General features: G+C 25.2%; 3 protein-coding genes across 4 annotated transcripts in view; 1 reads left to right on the top strand and 2 right to left on the bottom strand.

Annotated features, from left to right (window-relative positions):
- Positions 1 to 10,525, bottom strand: part of LOC126903731 (uncharacterized) — a 42,178-nt gene extending 31,653 nt beyond the window's left edge. The window contains exon 1 of the mRNA XM_050682165.1: positions 10,292 to 10,525. Within this exon, the coding sequence (XP_050538122.1) occupies positions 10,292 to 10,371 (80 nt within the window). The 5' untranslated portion in view covers positions 10,372 to 10,525. The remainder of the gene's footprint in view (positions 1 to 10,291) is intronic.
- The window catches only part of LOC126903745 (protein RER1), a 67,864-nt gene that overhangs the window by 40,616 nt on the left and 7,844 nt on the right, over positions 1 to 19,404 (bottom strand). The window lies entirely within an intron of this gene.
- Positions 8,810 to 16,705, top strand: LOC126903740 (uncharacterized). Of its 2 annotated transcripts, none has more exons than XM_050682194.1 (4): positions 8,810 to 9,060; positions 9,175 to 9,545; positions 13,903 to 14,051; positions 16,393 to 16,705. In XM_050682194.1, the coding sequence occupies exons 1-4, from the start codon at positions 8,826 to 8,828 to the stop codon at positions 16,514 to 16,516; spliced, it is 879 nt and encodes a 292-aa protein (XP_050538151.1). In that variant the 5' UTR covers positions 8,810 to 8,825; the 3' UTR covers positions 16,517 to 16,705. The 2 variants fall into 2 exon arrangements, with proteins under 2 accessions (XP_050538151.1, XP_050538152.1); XM_050682195.1 differs by lacking the exon at positions 16,393 to 16,705 and adding an exon at positions 16,219 to 16,281.

Below are 19,404 nucleotides of genomic sequence, written 5' to 3'. Positions count from 1 at the left end.
TACTTTATCTTAATCAGGATATTAATAAGGAACTAGCAGTTTATAAAGCTTTTGGAATAATCCACCAATTTTTTAAAATTAAACACTATCTAAAGATTTGCATCGAAGCGTTTTTTTTTGATAGTGATTTTAATCACTGTCAGATATCATTATACTTGATCCAACTATGCTACGTCACCACTGTGCCGCGACCCTCCTGTGCTGGGTTTTTTATTTTCCTATTATTGAATTTATAAATTTAACCCTTTACCTGCTCACAAGGGGGGATTTAAAATGACAACTTTTTCACTAAAAATTTACTTTCTCAACTTAACTTTTGAGAGTGTTTCGGAAATACTGACACTTTTATATATATCTTAAATTAAAGATAATGTAATATATTTTATTACGAAAAAAACAATTTTGGATTTTATTTTGTCTTCACGGTAAAAATGGCTACCGAATGCTATTATCGTGTGAAAATTCTTGATTTTATTTTTTACATTTTTAACCTTATAATGCTATAACTTATTGAAAAGTGTATGGATCAACAGAATTGTTTTATGTGAAATAATATTTTTTAATAATCCTTTTTTCATTCAGGATATTATTAAGGAAATAGCAGTTTATGAAGCTTTTGGAATAATCCACCAATTTTTTAAAATTAAACACTATCTAAAGATCTGCTTCGAAGCGTTTTTTTTTTATAGTGATTTTAATCACTGTCAGATATCATTATACTTGATCCAACTATGCCACGTCACCACTGTGCCGCGACCCCCCTGTGCTGGGTTTTTTATTTTCCTATTATTGTTTTAACCGTTCATAGTTTAATAGTAATATGTAATATTAAACTATATAACTACGATATATATGTTAATACATATAATATATGTATAAATTAATTTAAGTTTAATAATTAAAATTATTCTCAACATTGAAAGTAAATTACTACTACAAGATATATTCTTTTATTGTTTATATAGTTATAATAAATTGTATATATTATAACCAATAATTAAATTTTCTATATAAATTAAGAAAAATGGCTTATAAAAAATTCTGGATCCACCTCTGACTGAATTATACTTTATATTATTAAAAACCCAGCACAGGAGGGTCGCGGCACAGTGGTGACGTAGCATAGTTGGATCAAGTATAATGATATCTGACGATTTGTGATCTTTTGACGTATCATTGAAAGAAATCGGTTCGGTGAGACCTGAGAAAAAGTGGTAACAGACACAAAAAAAAAAAAATAATAATAAAAAAATAAAAAAAAAACACATCTTAGTAAAACCAATACCTTCTCAGCTTCGCATCGAAGCTAAAAAAAACACATGTTAGTGAAATTAATACCTTCTCAGCATCGCATCGAAGCTAAAACAATTTAGTAACAATTAAATTGAGTATTATGAATAGGTGAAAAGTTTTATTGAAAATATTTTTTATTCTGTTCTTATTATTTTTTAAAAATTAAATATATAGTTTACTAAATTTTCATAGAGATATGCTAAATATTAACGTATTCATAGATAAAATAAAACACATACGGCGTCAACTCTCAACAGCACTATGGAAAAACTGCGAAATCAAAGGTCATCGGCTAACTATAAAAAGTTTAAAAGATGATTTTTCAGATGTGTCCATCGATTCTAAGGTTTAGAACTAAGTATAAAAAACTTGAAGACTATATTGCTTATAAAATTAAGACAGAAATTTTTGAAATTCGGGAAAAGTTTATGTTTAACTTAAAATAACATATAATTAATAGCCAAAATTACCATAATCATTTTGGACAATGTAAATTAAATTTATTAATTAATTTATAAATAAATTATTTTAATTTTTGTTAAAATTTTTGAACATATAAATTATGCCGTCTTTTAGTGTATTGTAATTTTTTAACTATTTGATCAATAAATGATGTTGTGTATTTTCTGAAACATTTTTTTTCTAGTTATATAAATATTATAACTGGTTAGACTATTTTGAAATAATATAGTACTTAAATTCCGTTTATTTTTTGTGTAATGTATTAATGTATTCACTGAAATACTTTTAAGGAAATTTGAATGGGAAGGCATACAAATTTTGATGAAATGAGAATTGGAATTTCTTATTCAAAAAAATATATATATATAAAAATTAGCCATCATTTACAATAAATTAATTAAACATCATGATGAATGATGACATTAGAAAGTCAATAGTCAACAATTATAATCACAATAATATATTTTGTACATATCTCTAACTTATAAAAACCCGTCATTCTATCGAGGTTATTTGCTTTTTAATTAGGTATTGGATATGCATTAGTTGTGTAAGCGACTTCATAAAAGTTTTTTTAATATGGTTTATTATATTCGATAAGATCGTATGGTTTTATTTTTTCGCTGATTTATTTGTTTGCCGTTTGTTTTTGTCAACGTTTATTGATATTTTACAAAAATAACGCTAAAACATTTGTTGGCAATATGTATGTCGCCTACTCCACAATTATACCCTTCAAACTTAGTAAATTTTTTTGAAATTGAAATTTGATACACATTTATAAATTTAACTAACAAATGTATAATTAAAATTTTCAGTTTTACACTTTAAAATAATTGCTTTCAAAACTTCAAAGTCGTGAAACAGAGTTATATTTGATGCATTTGTTCAAATTTTGAAAATATTTTTAAAATCGTAAAAACAATTTCATTAAATTATAATTATTTTAAAACACAGGACAAAAACTAAATAATATTTGCGGTTATATTATTTAAATGAATTCTTTATTCAATTTCTTACCCTTGACCACAAGGAGATTCAAAGCAGAAACTTTTGCACAAAAAGTTAACTTTGTAAACTTTTGATAATTTCCCGGAAATACTAAATCTTTTAAATAAATGTTTAATTATAGCTTATGTTACGTACTATTAGTTAAAAAAAAAATTGTTCTGGCGACCTAACTTCTAAACAAATGTCAGCCGTAGACAAAAAACATATTTTTTATGTTGACATTTTTTTATTTTTAATTTTGTACGTTTTCCAAAGTCATGAAAAAAAAGTTAGAGTCCCCACTCTTAAATAATTCAAAATAAAGCTGTCTTTTGGCATATTACTTTTTCAATTTCAATTTTACACCAATATTACTCTTTATACAATATACAACTAAACGATTTTTTTATATTAAAATACCTCAAAGGGTTTGCCATAGTAATGAAGCCATCGATTTCATAAAAGTTACATGAATCTAACTTACATTAAAAATAAAGTTCAACTTATTTTGAATACCTTGTCTCTCCTAAGTTCAGAAAAACGACTTTGAATTTTTTAATTAGCTTAAATTGTCCTTTTTATCTACAGACTAATGTGATGTAGTACGGTTGGGTTGGGTTTCGATAATACTTGTCTTTCACATTCGAGTACGCGGTTTAAATCCCAACCGTCGAATATATTTGTTTATATTGTTTTCTTAATTATTTTTGAGTTGAAAAAAGTTCAACATTTATTGGACTTTTATATCATTTAGATTGAATAACTTCAATGAATATCAAAGATCTCATCACTGTAGTCTCCTCTCGAGAGAAGAAATATCTTATTAATTATAAAATTATTTTATTATATGGTTTTTTTTGTGTCGATCATTCAATGTTTTTAGTTCTCATTTGACAAATTTTTTTCGACGGTACGTCAAACGATCATAATTTAGCTAAAAACATAATCCTCAAATATTGAAAATAATTTCTTCTTTATCAAATAAAAAGGTGCTACAAAATTCTAAATTTACTATACAAACCATTTTTAAAAAAATTTTGGCTTTAACCTGAATTAACATTACATTTTTCCAATTTTTATAATACGCTAAATTGAGTAGATTCATTGTTTTTATGCAAAAATAAGAATATATTGTTTTTGTGAAGGTACGCGTTTTTCTTCCTGTCCATAAAAATTCTCAGATCTCGCTGGACCAATTTTGATGATCAATAAGTCAAAATACACCGCGATTATTATCTAATTGAATTTATTGTCACCAAAAAAAAACCTTATTTTAAAAATTTAGACAAATATTAATTGTAAAAATGGCTATTTCAAAAAAAATTTTTTAAAATGAATATCTCCACAGCTTATAAAATTCATTTTTATACTGAATTACAAAGTATAATCATATGACTAAATTGAACATTTTTTATTCAGCATAGACCAAAATATGTTTTTCTAAGTCACATTTTTATGCCGATTTCCAATTTTCAATTATATTTCTCCGTCTCCTTTTTTTTTGAGATCATTGCTGATTTATAAAAAACGAGATTTACATACAACAATTTATTTTGATTTTTAATGTTAAAAATAATTAGTGCAATATTTTGATTTAAAATTTTATGTTTAACCGAATTTTTTGTTACTTTAAAGTTGATTTTTATGAAAATTTATAATTTTAAAATTTTTAGTTCAACTTTCAAGTTTGAGATTAATATCGTTAAATAGAAAATATTATGAGGATTTAAAAAATAGCTTTGTTTAGATTGTTTTTCTATAATAATAAATAGGCTTCTGCTAACCAAGTTCGATTCTCATTTATTAACATACTTACTATAGTTTTAAATATATCTTAACAACCAAAATCTTCACTCAAGATTTAATCATCACCAGTGAATATCAGGTAAGAGTAGTTTTAATACACTAACTACACTAATAAAGTAATAACTAGAAATAAAGTACTTGTATCTATTATGTCTTTACAGATGATGTCATTATTATTCTTCTTTATTAATACCATCCCCGGCAACTTTATTTTTAGTTATTACATAATGTATTAAAGTTTTTTACCTAGTAACATTTTCAATCGGTATAATTCATTTGCTCAAAAAATTTAACAACAAATATAATAAAGATTTCTTTATAATTTTTATTGTACAAAAAGATTATTACCAAAGCTCGGGACTTATAGCATTTGCTAAAAAATGCTTTTTTTTTTTTTGCTATTTATGATTTTTTCAAAAAACTCTTATTTTCAGTTTTTCTGTTTTTTCGATGATGTAATAAAAAACAAATGCTTGTTTCTTGTTTTTTCTGTTTTTGTACATTAAAATATTTTATTTATGACGCAGCCTACCCAGGTTTTTTTTATCGGTTCTTGATAGATTTAATAAAGAAAATAATTCAATTGCCTTCCTTGTTTGTAGGGTTTTGTCTTTGTTATCTTATCTATTTGATAGCCAACGCCGTCCTCGGCATCGTTAACTTCTTTAGCTATGGTTGTAGTGTCATACTAGTGTGGTACTTGGTTGATTTTCTTTTTATAATGGATTTCTCGGTAAACAATATTTTTAGACCGCTATGGCATACTAGGATATCAACACAAATTTATATTTAATTTTTCAAAAAATCTATAAACAAGATATTATTTAACATTTCTTGTCATTCAACTTGAAAGTCGAAATAAGACATCATTTTGATTCTTTCAGAATTAATTTTTTGTATATTTTTTTGTATTTTTAATTTTAATTTATAATTAAAAGAATAAATTAATTAAATACCCGTATTTTTTTTCAATGGAATAATTTCATTTTAATGGTATTTAATCCTAAAGTCCTAAAAAAGTATATTCAGCACAGCTACAAATATTTAATACTTTATTATTTAAAAGAAAATTAAGAAATTTTTGGGGATTTTTTGATCAATTTTTTTATTTATAAATGCTTATTTGAGTGCTTTTTTTTATGTTTTATAGTGTTTTTTTAAGCGCTTTTTTTGATGATTTTAAGTGCTATAAGTCCCGAACCCTGATTATTACAATAACGTCTATAGTAATTTTGGCTATGAATTGTATGTTATGCTAAGTTAAACGTATAATTTTCAAAAATCTCCGTAATTTCTGTCTCAATTTTATAACCAATATAATCTTCAAAATTATTAAAACTAGTTTTATACTCAGGAATTTCTGACACCTCTTCAAATTCGGATTTTAAACATCTTTCATTTATTAAATAAACATTGATTTTGCAATTTTCACGCCCTAATGACCTGAGTTGCATACATATTAGTTGTATTTTTACTAAGAATTCATCAATATTTTGTACATCATTATGATAATTGAATAAATTATTTAGTTTATGATAAAGAAATGAACTAATTTTAGAATGTATGTCCATATTATGAAGAATATTCAATATTTTAATCATAATACCTATTAGTTCATTTATACGATCACTTATTTTTTCAACCAAAGTGGTTATATTTTTGTTAAGATTAGTGGATTCCAACTGTGTAGATTTATTATATAAATCATTCAATGATGTTTTACATTTTTTTAACATTAAATGCAGAAGACGGAAAATATATCTTAATTTTTCTAAGTATTTGCATTTGATAAATCCAATTGTATACTCTAATTTTTGTTGATAGTTATTATCATTAACCGTAAAATTAGCAGGTATGTTTTTTGTTTTTCGAATGTCATCGCCAGTTGCTTTGATATCAAATAAATCATAAACTGTTACCTCATCATCATATTGGGTGAACATAAAAATGATATTATTAAAATTTTTCCAGGAATTGCTAAATGACAATATTTTATTGAGTTGATCAATAACGTCTTTTTTTTCCAATGTTTGCACGTCATCCGAAAATAAAAATAATAAGAACAGATTAAAAAATATTTTCAACGAAATGTTACACTTAACCATAATACGCGATTTAATTGCTACTATATTGTAATTTAAATAACTACTTTTTATAACACGTATAGTAAGTATTTACAGTACTTGCATATAAAATATAGAAAATACTATGTTTTATAACGATAAAATATTGTCATGTAGTTATAAGTAATTTAAAAAAAAAAAAAAAACGACGAATAATATATTTACTAAGTATAACAGAAAATGTAGTTTATAAATCATTCCTTATAGCAAACACAATTATAATTTCAGAAAAATAATAGTTGAACATTCGACTGTAACTTTTTTTGGGTTAATCATATAATTCTAATACATAGATCATTTTGTGTAACGATAAATAAACAAAAATATACAATTATATAAACATTAGTAAAGCTCGGGAATTCGAAATTACAACAATTTTATTTTTATAAATGTTGTTTAGTAATTTTTGTGAGATTAAAAGAAAAACATTAACAGTCTTATATATTTTTTGATAAAAAGTTTTCGTCACTCATTAAAATATATAATGCAAATTATATATAATATTATATATATATATGTCATTATTTACATGCCTTACAACTAACGCNTATTATATATATATATGTCATTATTTACATGCCTTACAACTAACGCTATCTATTATTTGTAATATTGAGCTATTAAAAATAATATTTTCTATTTGATACAGATAGCGGCATAGAAGTATACACAGATCCAAATCTTACTAAATATAATATAATAATTGAGTAATCTTTTATTAAACCTTAAATAAAAATCTTTAATAAAATATAATAATTTTTTGTTATACCTTGAAAATTTATTCTATAATATTTTTTTTGAAATTTAATTTTAAAATCACACATTCGCATCAAATTTTCTCAAATTTATAAAATTGCTTTATTCTTAGAACGTATTACGAAAAAGTTTACAAATTTCTATGTATAAAATATATTTTCCCTTAATTTTATACATTAATATTTATTTATATTCAATGCAGAACTTTCCTAATAATATAAATATCTTAAAAACTAGTTATTACACAAACATAATAATGAAATAAATGTCTTTTTCTAAGAATAATCCACGTTCATTTTTGTACGCAAATAGGTCTTCCATCCACAAAATTAAAACAGTGAATAAATTAAATTGTCACATACGACCTAACAGTAAGATTTATATTGTAGAATTTTTTAGATTGTAAATGATATAATCAACTAATATCATTAACACATTGGCATGTTCAGATTGTTTTTGTAGGCTGTGACCCAAGAGCTCGGCAAAGGATGTGTAGCTTTAAATCCTTACTATTTTATTATTTCCCCCTACTTACAAAAAATTATATTGTTATCAAAAAAAAAATTAAAAAGGAGAAATAAACTTATCCACCTTCGAATTTTACTTAATTTTAATTGTATCTCAAAGTTACATAAGCTAAATAATTGAACTGTGCAAATTTCGCAAGTAGTTCCCGGGAACTGCTTCGGGTAGTGACTTTTACAGTCACTATAACATCAAAATTTTTAAACCATTGATCCAAATTAAATTTTCTTACGCGTATTAAATCTACCTTAAAAAAATATTCATTTTCTTTATTGAAAAACTCAAGTATTAATTTATTTAAAATTTATATTCAAAATACTATGTAAAAATGAACTTTTAAGCTTATGTTCAATAAGGCGCTCAGAAACCAAGTTAATTATTTTCACTTGTTTTCAAATCACTTTCATTCAAAATTGTTTACATTTTTAATCCAACTATGCTATTATAATTAATAATGAATAAAGTGTTAGTTGTTAGCATGCTTTAAAAAAGTGAATACTTTGAAAGAAGGCGATTTGGAAACAAAAGGAGTTTATCATCTTGGTTTCTGAGCGTCTCAAACAATAATGTACAGCTAACACAGTCTCTCAATATTTCCTTGTATATTATATATTATGTAGTTTTGTATTATTTATATCCAACTTAGCGCAACATTCCAATTATCAAAACAAATGGCGGATGAGTCGAGCATATATGATGACAGCATTGCGTAGGTATATATCCTAAACAATGGATAATTTTCTATGGTGAAATTCACTTAAACAATACTCGCTTGTGAAACAAAGTTTAAGTAAAATATAATATTTTCTTTATACAATACTTGTAATAGATTTTCTTTTGCGATCACTCGCGTTCGTCTATCGCCCAAGTATGGTTCAGGTTATACATTTATGTTTTTTTGCATACATAGGAATCTCCCAGTTTGAACATTTTTGTATGTCAGTGTCTACAGAAAAACCTAAAAATGGTTCTAAGGTACTATTCATTGACAAGCCTATACCAGATAGTGTGGCAGCAAGTCAATCACAAGTAAATGAGATTGATCATGATTATTCTGGAAAATTACAACGTCACAAGAACTCAAATTATCTTCCATCTAGTAAAGGTTGGCTGAATTTCTTATTTTTCTAACAAAATAATTTTGTTTCAATAAATTTAAAACTCAAAATAAAACTCAATAAAAATAATAATTTTTTTATCAAAATAAATATGTTCACAGATTATAACAAAGGACACTATTTGGGCGGGGGACTACATACTAATTACTATGGACCAATAGGTGACGGCAATTTTTATTATGATGATAAGCCTAATGATTACTATAGTCCTCATTACCATGGTCCACCAGGCGACACTTACCATGAATATCACGGACCACCAACGGCCCCAGGAGGTAGTGGTCATAGCATTTTCGAACTTGACAAACAACCTTTGGTTGTGCCTTTAGCAGGTATAGCATTGTTAGGTGCCTTAGCCGTCCTCATCAACAACCCGTTATTGTTACGTTTGGGTCCTTTGCGTAAAAGGCGGGATGTGACCGAAGACAATGGCGTACTAATAGCAGAATCGATAAAAAAATATTTAGACATGGTAAGTTAAGAGAGTTTTTTTACAATATAATGATTCACTAAAAAAATATTTAAAAAAAAAGGATAAAAAGGCGTATAGTAAAAAAATATGTTTAATAAGGCATTATCTAAAGGTAATGATTGTCAAATAAATTAATTTTCTAATAGGTTTTTAGTTTGATTGACAAGAAGACTTGCTTGGAAAGTTTATCAACTAAGAAATCGAAAACATAAATTTTTTATAGAATTATTACTTATGAGCTAAAATTGGTTATTCTACAAATTTCGTGTGTCCATTCATAAAACATGTAAACTGAAGTTATCGTACTTGTAGTTATAAAACACAATTTATTCAATGATTATTGAAAATAGTATTGATCATAATTTTGAGCTGACACAAAATTGTTTAACTTAATAGTATTCATTACAGTTTTATACCGTCGTTTTTATTTAATATCCTCTATAGACAATTAGTTAATATAATGTAGCTGACGGTTAAAAAAAGTACTACTAGATATTATTACTTAATAAATAATTGACTTAAATGATTCAACTTTTCATTCTGAATTGTTATCATTGAATTAGACAAACCCACAGAATTCTATGGTAGACTCGACAAAAAATATAATACTTTTTAAAATTACACATCATTAATAACAGCTGTTTTAACAATAAGACTAGGCAGTTTTTTTACTGGAAATGTTTTAATTTAAAATAGTAGCATTATAAGCTCATTGATGACAAACATATAACAAATCGTTTGCTTACCGAAACATAATAGCATGCCAAGAGCTATCTTCATGGTTGCCTTGGCAATAATCAATGTCGCACTGAACTAATGACGTCATTTCACTTGATTTTGAATTATCAAACGGAAAATTAAATTTATTAGTACATCATTTAATACAACACGTATTATTGAATATAATGTTTGATTTTTTAAGTTTTATTGTGAATCACTTGGATAATCGAAAGCAACACTCATACATGGTCTTGCGACCGGCTGTTTATGTTTACAACGTAGTAAACTAGTGTATTACTGTGTACTAGTACTATTAAAAAACAGGTGGGGAGAAATCAAATATTTGGTGACCAATCGCTTCGGACTACCACACCAACTGATAATTTTTAAAGTCGGTGTATGAAATATTTTAGTAGTAAAATAACTGCCTTGTGTTAGACTAGCCTAGTGTGCGTTTATACTAATCGACACAAACTTAATAAAGTTAAAAATGTAAACGCAGTTTTAATTATTTGTAGAAATCATTAGAAATGTGTATAAAGTGATTTATTGGATAAAAATCCTTTGCAAGGTAAAATGAAAAAAAGGCGTTTTTCGAAATTTTGATAGATAAGTTTTATTTATATTCTTAGTACTAAAATCATATGCACATTTTAAATTAAATATAATTTTTATAATTTTAAATTATAAAAACAACAGAACAGAGGTGATGCGGCAAAGTCGGGACATATTAGTATAAATGATAACTGACAGTGATTAACATCATTATTATAAAAAACGCATCGATAGGAATCTGTTAAATTTCATAATTAGTATATTATTAATTTTACAAGTACTATGATTTATAAATTCATAGGAATATTGAATACTTATTAAATTATTTGCTTAATTGATTATAACGTATTTTTATTCTTTGTCTTACATTAGCAGGTAGTATTTTTATTTTTTCATCATAAAGAACTCTTAAAAAGATATCATTTTGTATAGGTTAGTAATTTTTAGACCTTTTAAAACATTTTCAAAAATCAAAAATTAAATTTCTGGAAAAATTTTCAATTGTTTGCTTTGACGGCTGATTTTAAAGTGGAACAATCATTAGGAAGACTTTTTTTTAATTATTATTGTAGTACACTTTAAAAACGATATATTTATATAGATTAAAATAGATCTTAATTATTTAAAAAAAATATTTACATTGATTCTTACAAAAAGCATACCAGAGAGAGCTTATTGTTTTTAGTATACTCTATCCAAATCTCATTTAGATAAGTGTTTAGAAAAAAAATTTCATCATTTTTAAAATACAGAAAATAAGTTTTGAATATAATATTATTTATGCTAGCGTAATTTGAAAACATTTTTTTAAATTACTAAAAATGAGAGAGTTTTTTTAATTTTCGATATCTTTTCTTGGTTGCATTAGATTAAAATCATGTTTTTTTGATGCATTGATCATTAAAATCGGTTTAGTTAGATCTGAGAATTATTATGGACAAACATAAAAAAACACACACCATCACAAAACCAATTTAAAAATATTAATTGTTTTTATAGAACACCTATTAAAAATTTTAAAAAATGAATACTTAAAATAACTTAAAAATGCCTTTAGAAACTAAATTAAAGTAAATCGTTGCTTAATAAGAACTTAATCTACTTATGATGAAAATATCAAAATAAAATATTATAGTTGTAACTATTGATAAAATTTTCATGAACAATGTTTATTTGTTAAAAATTAAACAGGTTGCTTATATTTCATAAATTTACACCAAATAAAATGCTTAAATGTTTTATCAAACTCAAAATTCAATGTATTTATATTTAACGAATAATAAAATTTTCATAGAAGCGTCGTTTTGATTTACACGGCAAAAATAGTTAAAATACAATATATTTTTTTAATGTGACTTCAGATAATATTTAAAAAATAATAATATTATGTTAACATATATAGAATGTTAATGTTATAGAGCTGTTTTGTATATTTATATAACATTTATTAATGTCATTAAATGTTTAATAATTTTATGTAGTAAAGAATGAAATGAAATTAAATGAAATTACTCTTTGATATGTGACAAAAGGATCTAATTATTAAAATAAGTTTTGTTTCTATTACAATTATAGATAGAATTCTATCTTTAATCGTTTTATGAACTAGATTGCGCTATAGGTTATTATTGTTATTTTGGTAGAATATATAATTTGGTAATTTTTATATGCCAAACTAATTTAACAGCATTCAGTAATTTTCAAGTAATATGTGTTGACGGCACATTTGATTATTGATCACAGTATTTCACCCAGTTTTTAACGTTGCATGGCTATTTTAATGGTCATTACATTCCATTAATATTTTGTTTATTAAAAGGCAAAAAATAATTAAATTATAAAAATTGTTTCCGTGTAATATCTGATTTCTTTAAAAACGCTAATGGTGAATTGAAACTGAAATAAAATTATTGATGATTTAAAAAAGGTTTGAGAAATGCATATAAATGTATAATGTAAATATGAATGACCTGAGGCAAAATTATAAGATTTTCGATTTCATTTATCGCGAGCTTGGTGGTGGAAAATTCAAAGATATCGGTTTAAATATAAGACCAAACAATATAAAATAACTAAGTTGCTTATTGTTTTGGTCTAATTTATTTAAATGTTGAAGATTTGGATAGCTGCGTAATATATGATTTGTATAACAATGAGACAAAATTTATTTGATCGTTTAGATTTATTTTATTTACATTTATTAAATACTTATATCTAAAAATCATGTTAACTTTCTGCCTAAAGTTTGGGCTGAAGTTTCATCGGATTTGACTAAAACTACAAATGTTTGCGAGTCATTTCTCTAGTAATTTAATAAAGAGTTCAATCACAGCCACCCAAATATATTTATAGATGCTATTGAAAATATTCAAATAGACATATACATCAAACTACAGAGTATTCATAATCCTAACACCTTTCAAAATACTAAATTTAATTAATAAAAAATTATTCAGAAATAATTATTCCCAAGTAGAATTCATTAAAGCCGTTTCTCATTTTTATGCTATTAAAATGTAATATTTTTAACTTCGACAATTTGGCGAAACTTATGTGTATATATAATGATTTAGTTTTATACTAATTAGATTACTAATAAAAAGAAAAAAATAATTTTTACTTTCTTATGGTCTAAAACGTTTTGTTATCATTTGATGTGCGCAGATAAATGACCGGTTTTATAATACGTTACCATGAGAAGTATTGTAAAATACACAAAGCTGTATTTAAGAAATTGTGTTTTTATTTATAAAAAATACTAGTTACCTTTAAAAAATATTTTTTAGGCGACCTCACGTATAAGTAATTTAGTGGCAGTGTAATTTTAAAGATATTTACATATGCGCATCGAATCATTAAACTTCAAATTCAGTATCAAACTTTTGTTCTGATATGGGTGTTGATTGAATTATCAATATTTCGACCAACACTATCAATTATTAAAATGAGTCGATTTTAATTTAGTTTATACAATTTATAATTTAATTTTAATCTGATAATTTAAAATACAAATTTTATAAATGTTTTATGTTAATGAATAGAAAAATAAATATACATTGATTTTAATTATTTTTGTATTTAGCTAAATGACAAAGAAAAATCCAATTGTTGGATGTGTAATGTATTAGCGAGTGTCTATGACGATCAGTCCATGTGCTTAGAAAGATCCGTTTGTGAAGCAATGTCACGCACTTCTCCGGAAGCTGAAATGGATAAAGAAGTATTAAGCAAGTAAGTTATGTTACACGACAAATACATCTTATATTACACAGCCTTCCAATTTAGAAATGGATGTTTAATTTTAGACAAATATCGCTGAGAAGTATATATCTCCTCATTAATATATTTATTCTGAAATATTTTTCTGTTATTTTCGCCAAAATTAAAAGCCACGTGAATATTTTAAATAGCGTTTTCCAAGAAAATTACTCATTCCATATCCCTTATTAATTAGTTTTGGGTATGTCAGTGTGTACTTTGTCAACACGTACATTACTTTTAATGTGTAATCTAGAAATATTTTAAACACTCAACATTTATTCAAATATTTTACTACCTTTTTAGAACCCGACAATTAATCGGTACCTAGTTTCTACGCACAAACATATTTTTAACTTCTATTCGGTTCTCGCAAAATTATTACTAGACAAATGTTTGATTTTATTGAAATGTGAAATGATAAATTAGGTAACTGTTCGTTGTTGCTTGTAGTTCTGGATGAGTGAAGACAGTTTTATCATGAGACTCATCATTTACAGTACGAAAACATGCTATTTTAAGTACTATAATGAGCATTTAGAATTATTGTTTTCAATATGTGTGACCTCAAGTAGTTGGGTTAAAGGCGAGGAAAACAAATGATTTCATATGCACCAACAGGCAAAATTATGTCAAACAAAAGTTCAACTGTTTTTTCATGAAATTTTAATTTAATATGTAACGAAATACACCAATTTCAATCATTAAAATTCAACACACAGTTTTTTAAGTAGATATAACAAAGTTCTATTAAGTATTTATGGCAATGGTCAAGTCTTAATGAAAGTATTCATATTCAATGTTCAAATAAAATTTCTTGTAATAATTACCGAGTACAACAATATTACCACGATTTTATTTTATTTATTATATTCCTAGTTATTTGAAAATTAAATAGAGTATATTTATAGAAATAAATACCCAATATGTTCAATGTTTGAGCCGATAACGTTGCTATCTTATAATATATTATTAAATAAAGACACGTAAACGACCAACTACTTTTAGTAGACGTATTTACCTCATAATTTTTAACTTATTAAAAAAATTAAACTTATAAACCATTATTTTAATAATACTGGCGAATTATTTTGTTTATAAATCAATTTATATTGCATTAATGAGAATATATTAATGAATTTTTTGTACGACTATTAAAAAATCATATTCTTTTATTTTAATTATTCTATTCTATTATGCTTATAAAGTCTATTGTAATTGACACTCTTTACTTTTATAAAACTGAATTTTTTTTTAACTATATTTAATTAACCCTTATATCTATATATATGTTAGATAATGTGAGAGCACCATATCTTTGGTTAAACATCAGATTTTACGAAGTCATGTTAACTTGACGTATTATCACGGATTCCTAGTAATTTCATTAATGTGTCTAAGACTTATATGATTACATAATAGTACAAAATTTTAAAAACAAGACTTATTTTATCTACAAATTGAAATGGATTTATTATATTTTGTGAATTTCTATGGCATCTTATACATTGTACATTTATTTGGCTTCTTCTAATGTTGGGCATTTCTATGACTTTTAATTTTGAGCTTTTCTTTGGCTTCTTTAAAAATATAAGCATTTTATGGTTTCTTAAGTTTTTAAATGCATAAAAATATCAAAGATGGACCGCAAAAAAATCTCTTAAAACTGACAGATGCTTTCCACAGATAATTAGCGGTTAGAATCTTTTCGCGCCGAGACGAAATTCAAATTTTTAGTGTCAATGAAGTCTCTGTAAGCTAGAATTATACGTAATCATATATATATTGATTATTTAATTGAAGATAAATAAGTGCTTTAGTCTGGAATATTTGTTTTATTAAAATAGTTATAGAAAAAAAAAATTGAATTTTTCATGTTTAGATCTCATTGATATTTTTGCCCATCGCGCAGTACTGAAATAATACACTACAAGCAAAATAATACTCAAATTTTTAAATCTTCAACATAAAAATTCGCATTTTGCTTATTGGTTTTGAAATTCTAGAAGTCATGAGCTGTAGTTATTGTTTGTCACAATTTTCTTGGTACTCATTTTGTAACAAATTTTGATTTAGCTATTACCGGATTTATAATTACACTATTAAATTAGATAAATAAAGATTGTGTATTTTTCGGCAGCATTGCAATGAACCAATTAAACACTAAACGTTAAAGAAATACCCACAATTAAAACTAATAATCAGGTACACTTTGTAGTATTACTAATTTTAAAATGTAATCATTGAAATCTATTTCATGAAGTTTTGTCAGTCATTTTTGTTATTACTTGATGATTAATTAATCAATTTTCAGTATGGTCTCAGGAGTGCTAAAAAACAGAAACATCCCATCGAAGTTCAAGACACGTTTAGAGTCGGCCGTGTTGAGCGGCAGAGTTACAAAGTCATGTACGCAGTACACGTGCGGAAAAATGTAAAAAAAAAATAAGACGGTTGTTTACATTTATAACACAATATAATCATTTTTGTTTTTTTTTTCTTTTATATTGTACATACTTTATCAAATACACATTGCACATTGAAAAAAATTCGTCGACACATTCAATAATTTTGACTAATAAAAACATTGTATAATTAATAAAAAATATATTGGTTTGTCTTTGTTTCGCCTGAAAAGTTTGTTTAAATCGTGTATTGATCAAAATATATAATTTTTAAGAATAGTTATATTAATTTACATTAATATAAATAAAAATTACAATATTTCATAAAACCACTAAATGCATAACATGATCGATACAATACATAAATATGTGTTTACATTCTAATGTGTTCATTTGACGTAAAACAAACAAAATGATTGCATTATCGAACTACTATTATACTGAGGTAGATGGATTATTTCGCTTAAATCGAAAATATTACATCGAGAATTACCTAAACATTTAATGATTGTACAGATTGAATGGGTTTTCTATGAAAATAAAAACGAGTAGAGAAGAAAAAGAAATACGGACAGTATTGTTCGGTTTCCATGCGCACGCTGATAAAAATAGTAACAGTATATTAAAACTATTTAACGCGAATTTTACATGGGAAATTAAACATAACGAGGTAATTTAGGTACGAACAATTGCAGATGTCGGTCAATTAAAAAACCGGTTGTATTAAATTTGAACAGTTACGGTACGGCAAGTGTAATGTAAGCCGGTTGGAAAGTTTATTTAGAAACTGTTAACAAGTAAAAATAATTATAAATGATAAACATCGACGAAGGTAGTTCAGTAATATATTAATATGGTACACAATATTGGTAATAAAAATAATAATTAAAATATCAATACATAACACACGTTCTGAAAAACAATGTACACAATAATCACGGTAAATTATTGTTATATAATATAATAATTGGTACGGTGTAGCACAGTATTCGTTATATTACTTCAAATTATGTCCTATTATAATAATTTTCAAATTATCACCCTGATAAAAAATTGATACTAAGTAAAATATATTAAACAAACATGCGATAATGCGGAACAGATTTGTCTATTGAATGCCAACAATATTTAGTCTAATGCCCATTATGGTTCACTGTCTCGTTAACTATTGCAGTCGGTATTATTTCAAGGTATTGGGTACATAGAGAGCTTAAAAATTAACGCTAGACCATAAAAAATGTATTCTAAACGGATAAAATATAATATTTGTAATTTGAAATTAAATGAAACGCGTTGAACACTATCTAAACATTGAGCAAATTTGTTCAACCATTTTGAAAGTATCTAAATATTTTGTACTGAATTTCGTTATCTAACCCGCTCGATTTTTTATTTCCCGACGTGTTTTTCGTGAAACCGCCAGGTAAAATATTGTCACTACAATTCAATTAAAATAATAACGTGTGTGCTCTACGTCCCTTATACAGTTTACGCCATACGAATGCATAATACTTGTACACAAACATAATACTGTAATCATAATAATCTTAATCGTATTCTATTAACATAAGAATAATTGAACATACAATTGTTACACAGTAAAAGTCAAAACTATAATAATAAAAATCTCCTTAGCTTAGTTTTTATATAATAAAAATTGTTTTCGTAAATTGGCACAATATCTACCCTTTTACACTGTTATACTTGTACTAATTTAATGTTTAAAACGTTTATGAAAAATCATAAATGATATCGACGGTAATACAAGCATAAAAAAAAAAAAAACAATAAACTTTTAATGTTCTGGACAAATATATAAAATATATAACTTTATATAAAAAAAAATTACACAGTGCTTGTTAAATGTCATGGGGGTTTATAGAATAGAGAAACTAACAAGTGTTCCTGTAACAAATATAAATGGACAAATGCAATATATTTCTTTAATAACTTACTAGGTACTATATTTACAAATTATTTCATAATTGTACAAATAAATAACATGGGTAATCGGAATGTACTTAGCAAATAATAATAATAATAATAATAAAATATGTATAAAAAATATACAATAGAAAAGAGAAACTCATCACACATGGCAGCAGTTTTGAATTGAATGTATACAATAATATTGAAATGTACTATTTCGAATCAATAATAATTATTTAAACGGATCAACAAAGTTTATAATAATAATAATATATTCAAATAGAATGTGTAGTTATTTATTTTAATAACTAAATAATGAAATATAATACCCATTGTTTCTGTCAGTCTGTAGTGTTAATATATTTGTAAGCCTATATATTGTTAAAATGTAGTGTAATGATATAACAGCCGTAAACGATTAGATTAACTGCGAATGAAAAACAAAAAAAAAAAAAATCTATTACAATGTCAACAGTAGAAAATGTGAAATAATGTAAAATAAACAACATGTATCCTGTTAGGTTCCTGTGTTAAATTAAGCCCTTGGTTACTGTAAAAATATAACGGATCACTCGTGTAGAAAAAAACAAAATAAATATCTCTTCACACCCGAATAATTTTAATGATAAATATCAGATCGGACTTTTAATAAAATGTCTCTAATTACTTAACTAAATATCTTTCAAAGACTAGTATTTTCGTTTTCATATTTTTGCTATCCATAGTTTTAAAAAATAATAAACAAACAATAATGATTTCAAACTAATGCCAACTCTTTTATGACACGTCGTTTTGCATTTATAATAATTATATAATAATATATTTGTCTTCCTCCCGAAAATTTTACACACCTATTATTATACAGGCACGTGCACAGCGGCCGACAATTTGCAGATGGCCGAGCGACGCGCCTCACAATGATTTTTGTTTTTAATGATATGTCCTTATAAATAATTAGATTCGTTGAGTAAAAAAAAAAAAAAAAAAAAAAA

This window comes from Daktulosphaira vitifoliae, unplaced genomic scaffold (assembly GCF_025091365.1).
Source record: "Daktulosphaira vitifoliae isolate Bord-2020 unplaced genomic scaffold, ASM2509136v1 Scaffold_4, whole genome shotgun sequence".
Classification (NCBI taxonomy): Eukaryota; Metazoa; Arthropoda; class Insecta; order Hemiptera; family Phylloxeridae; genus Daktulosphaira; species Daktulosphaira vitifoliae.
This window is presented reverse-complemented; position numbering and strand designations above follow the sequence as displayed.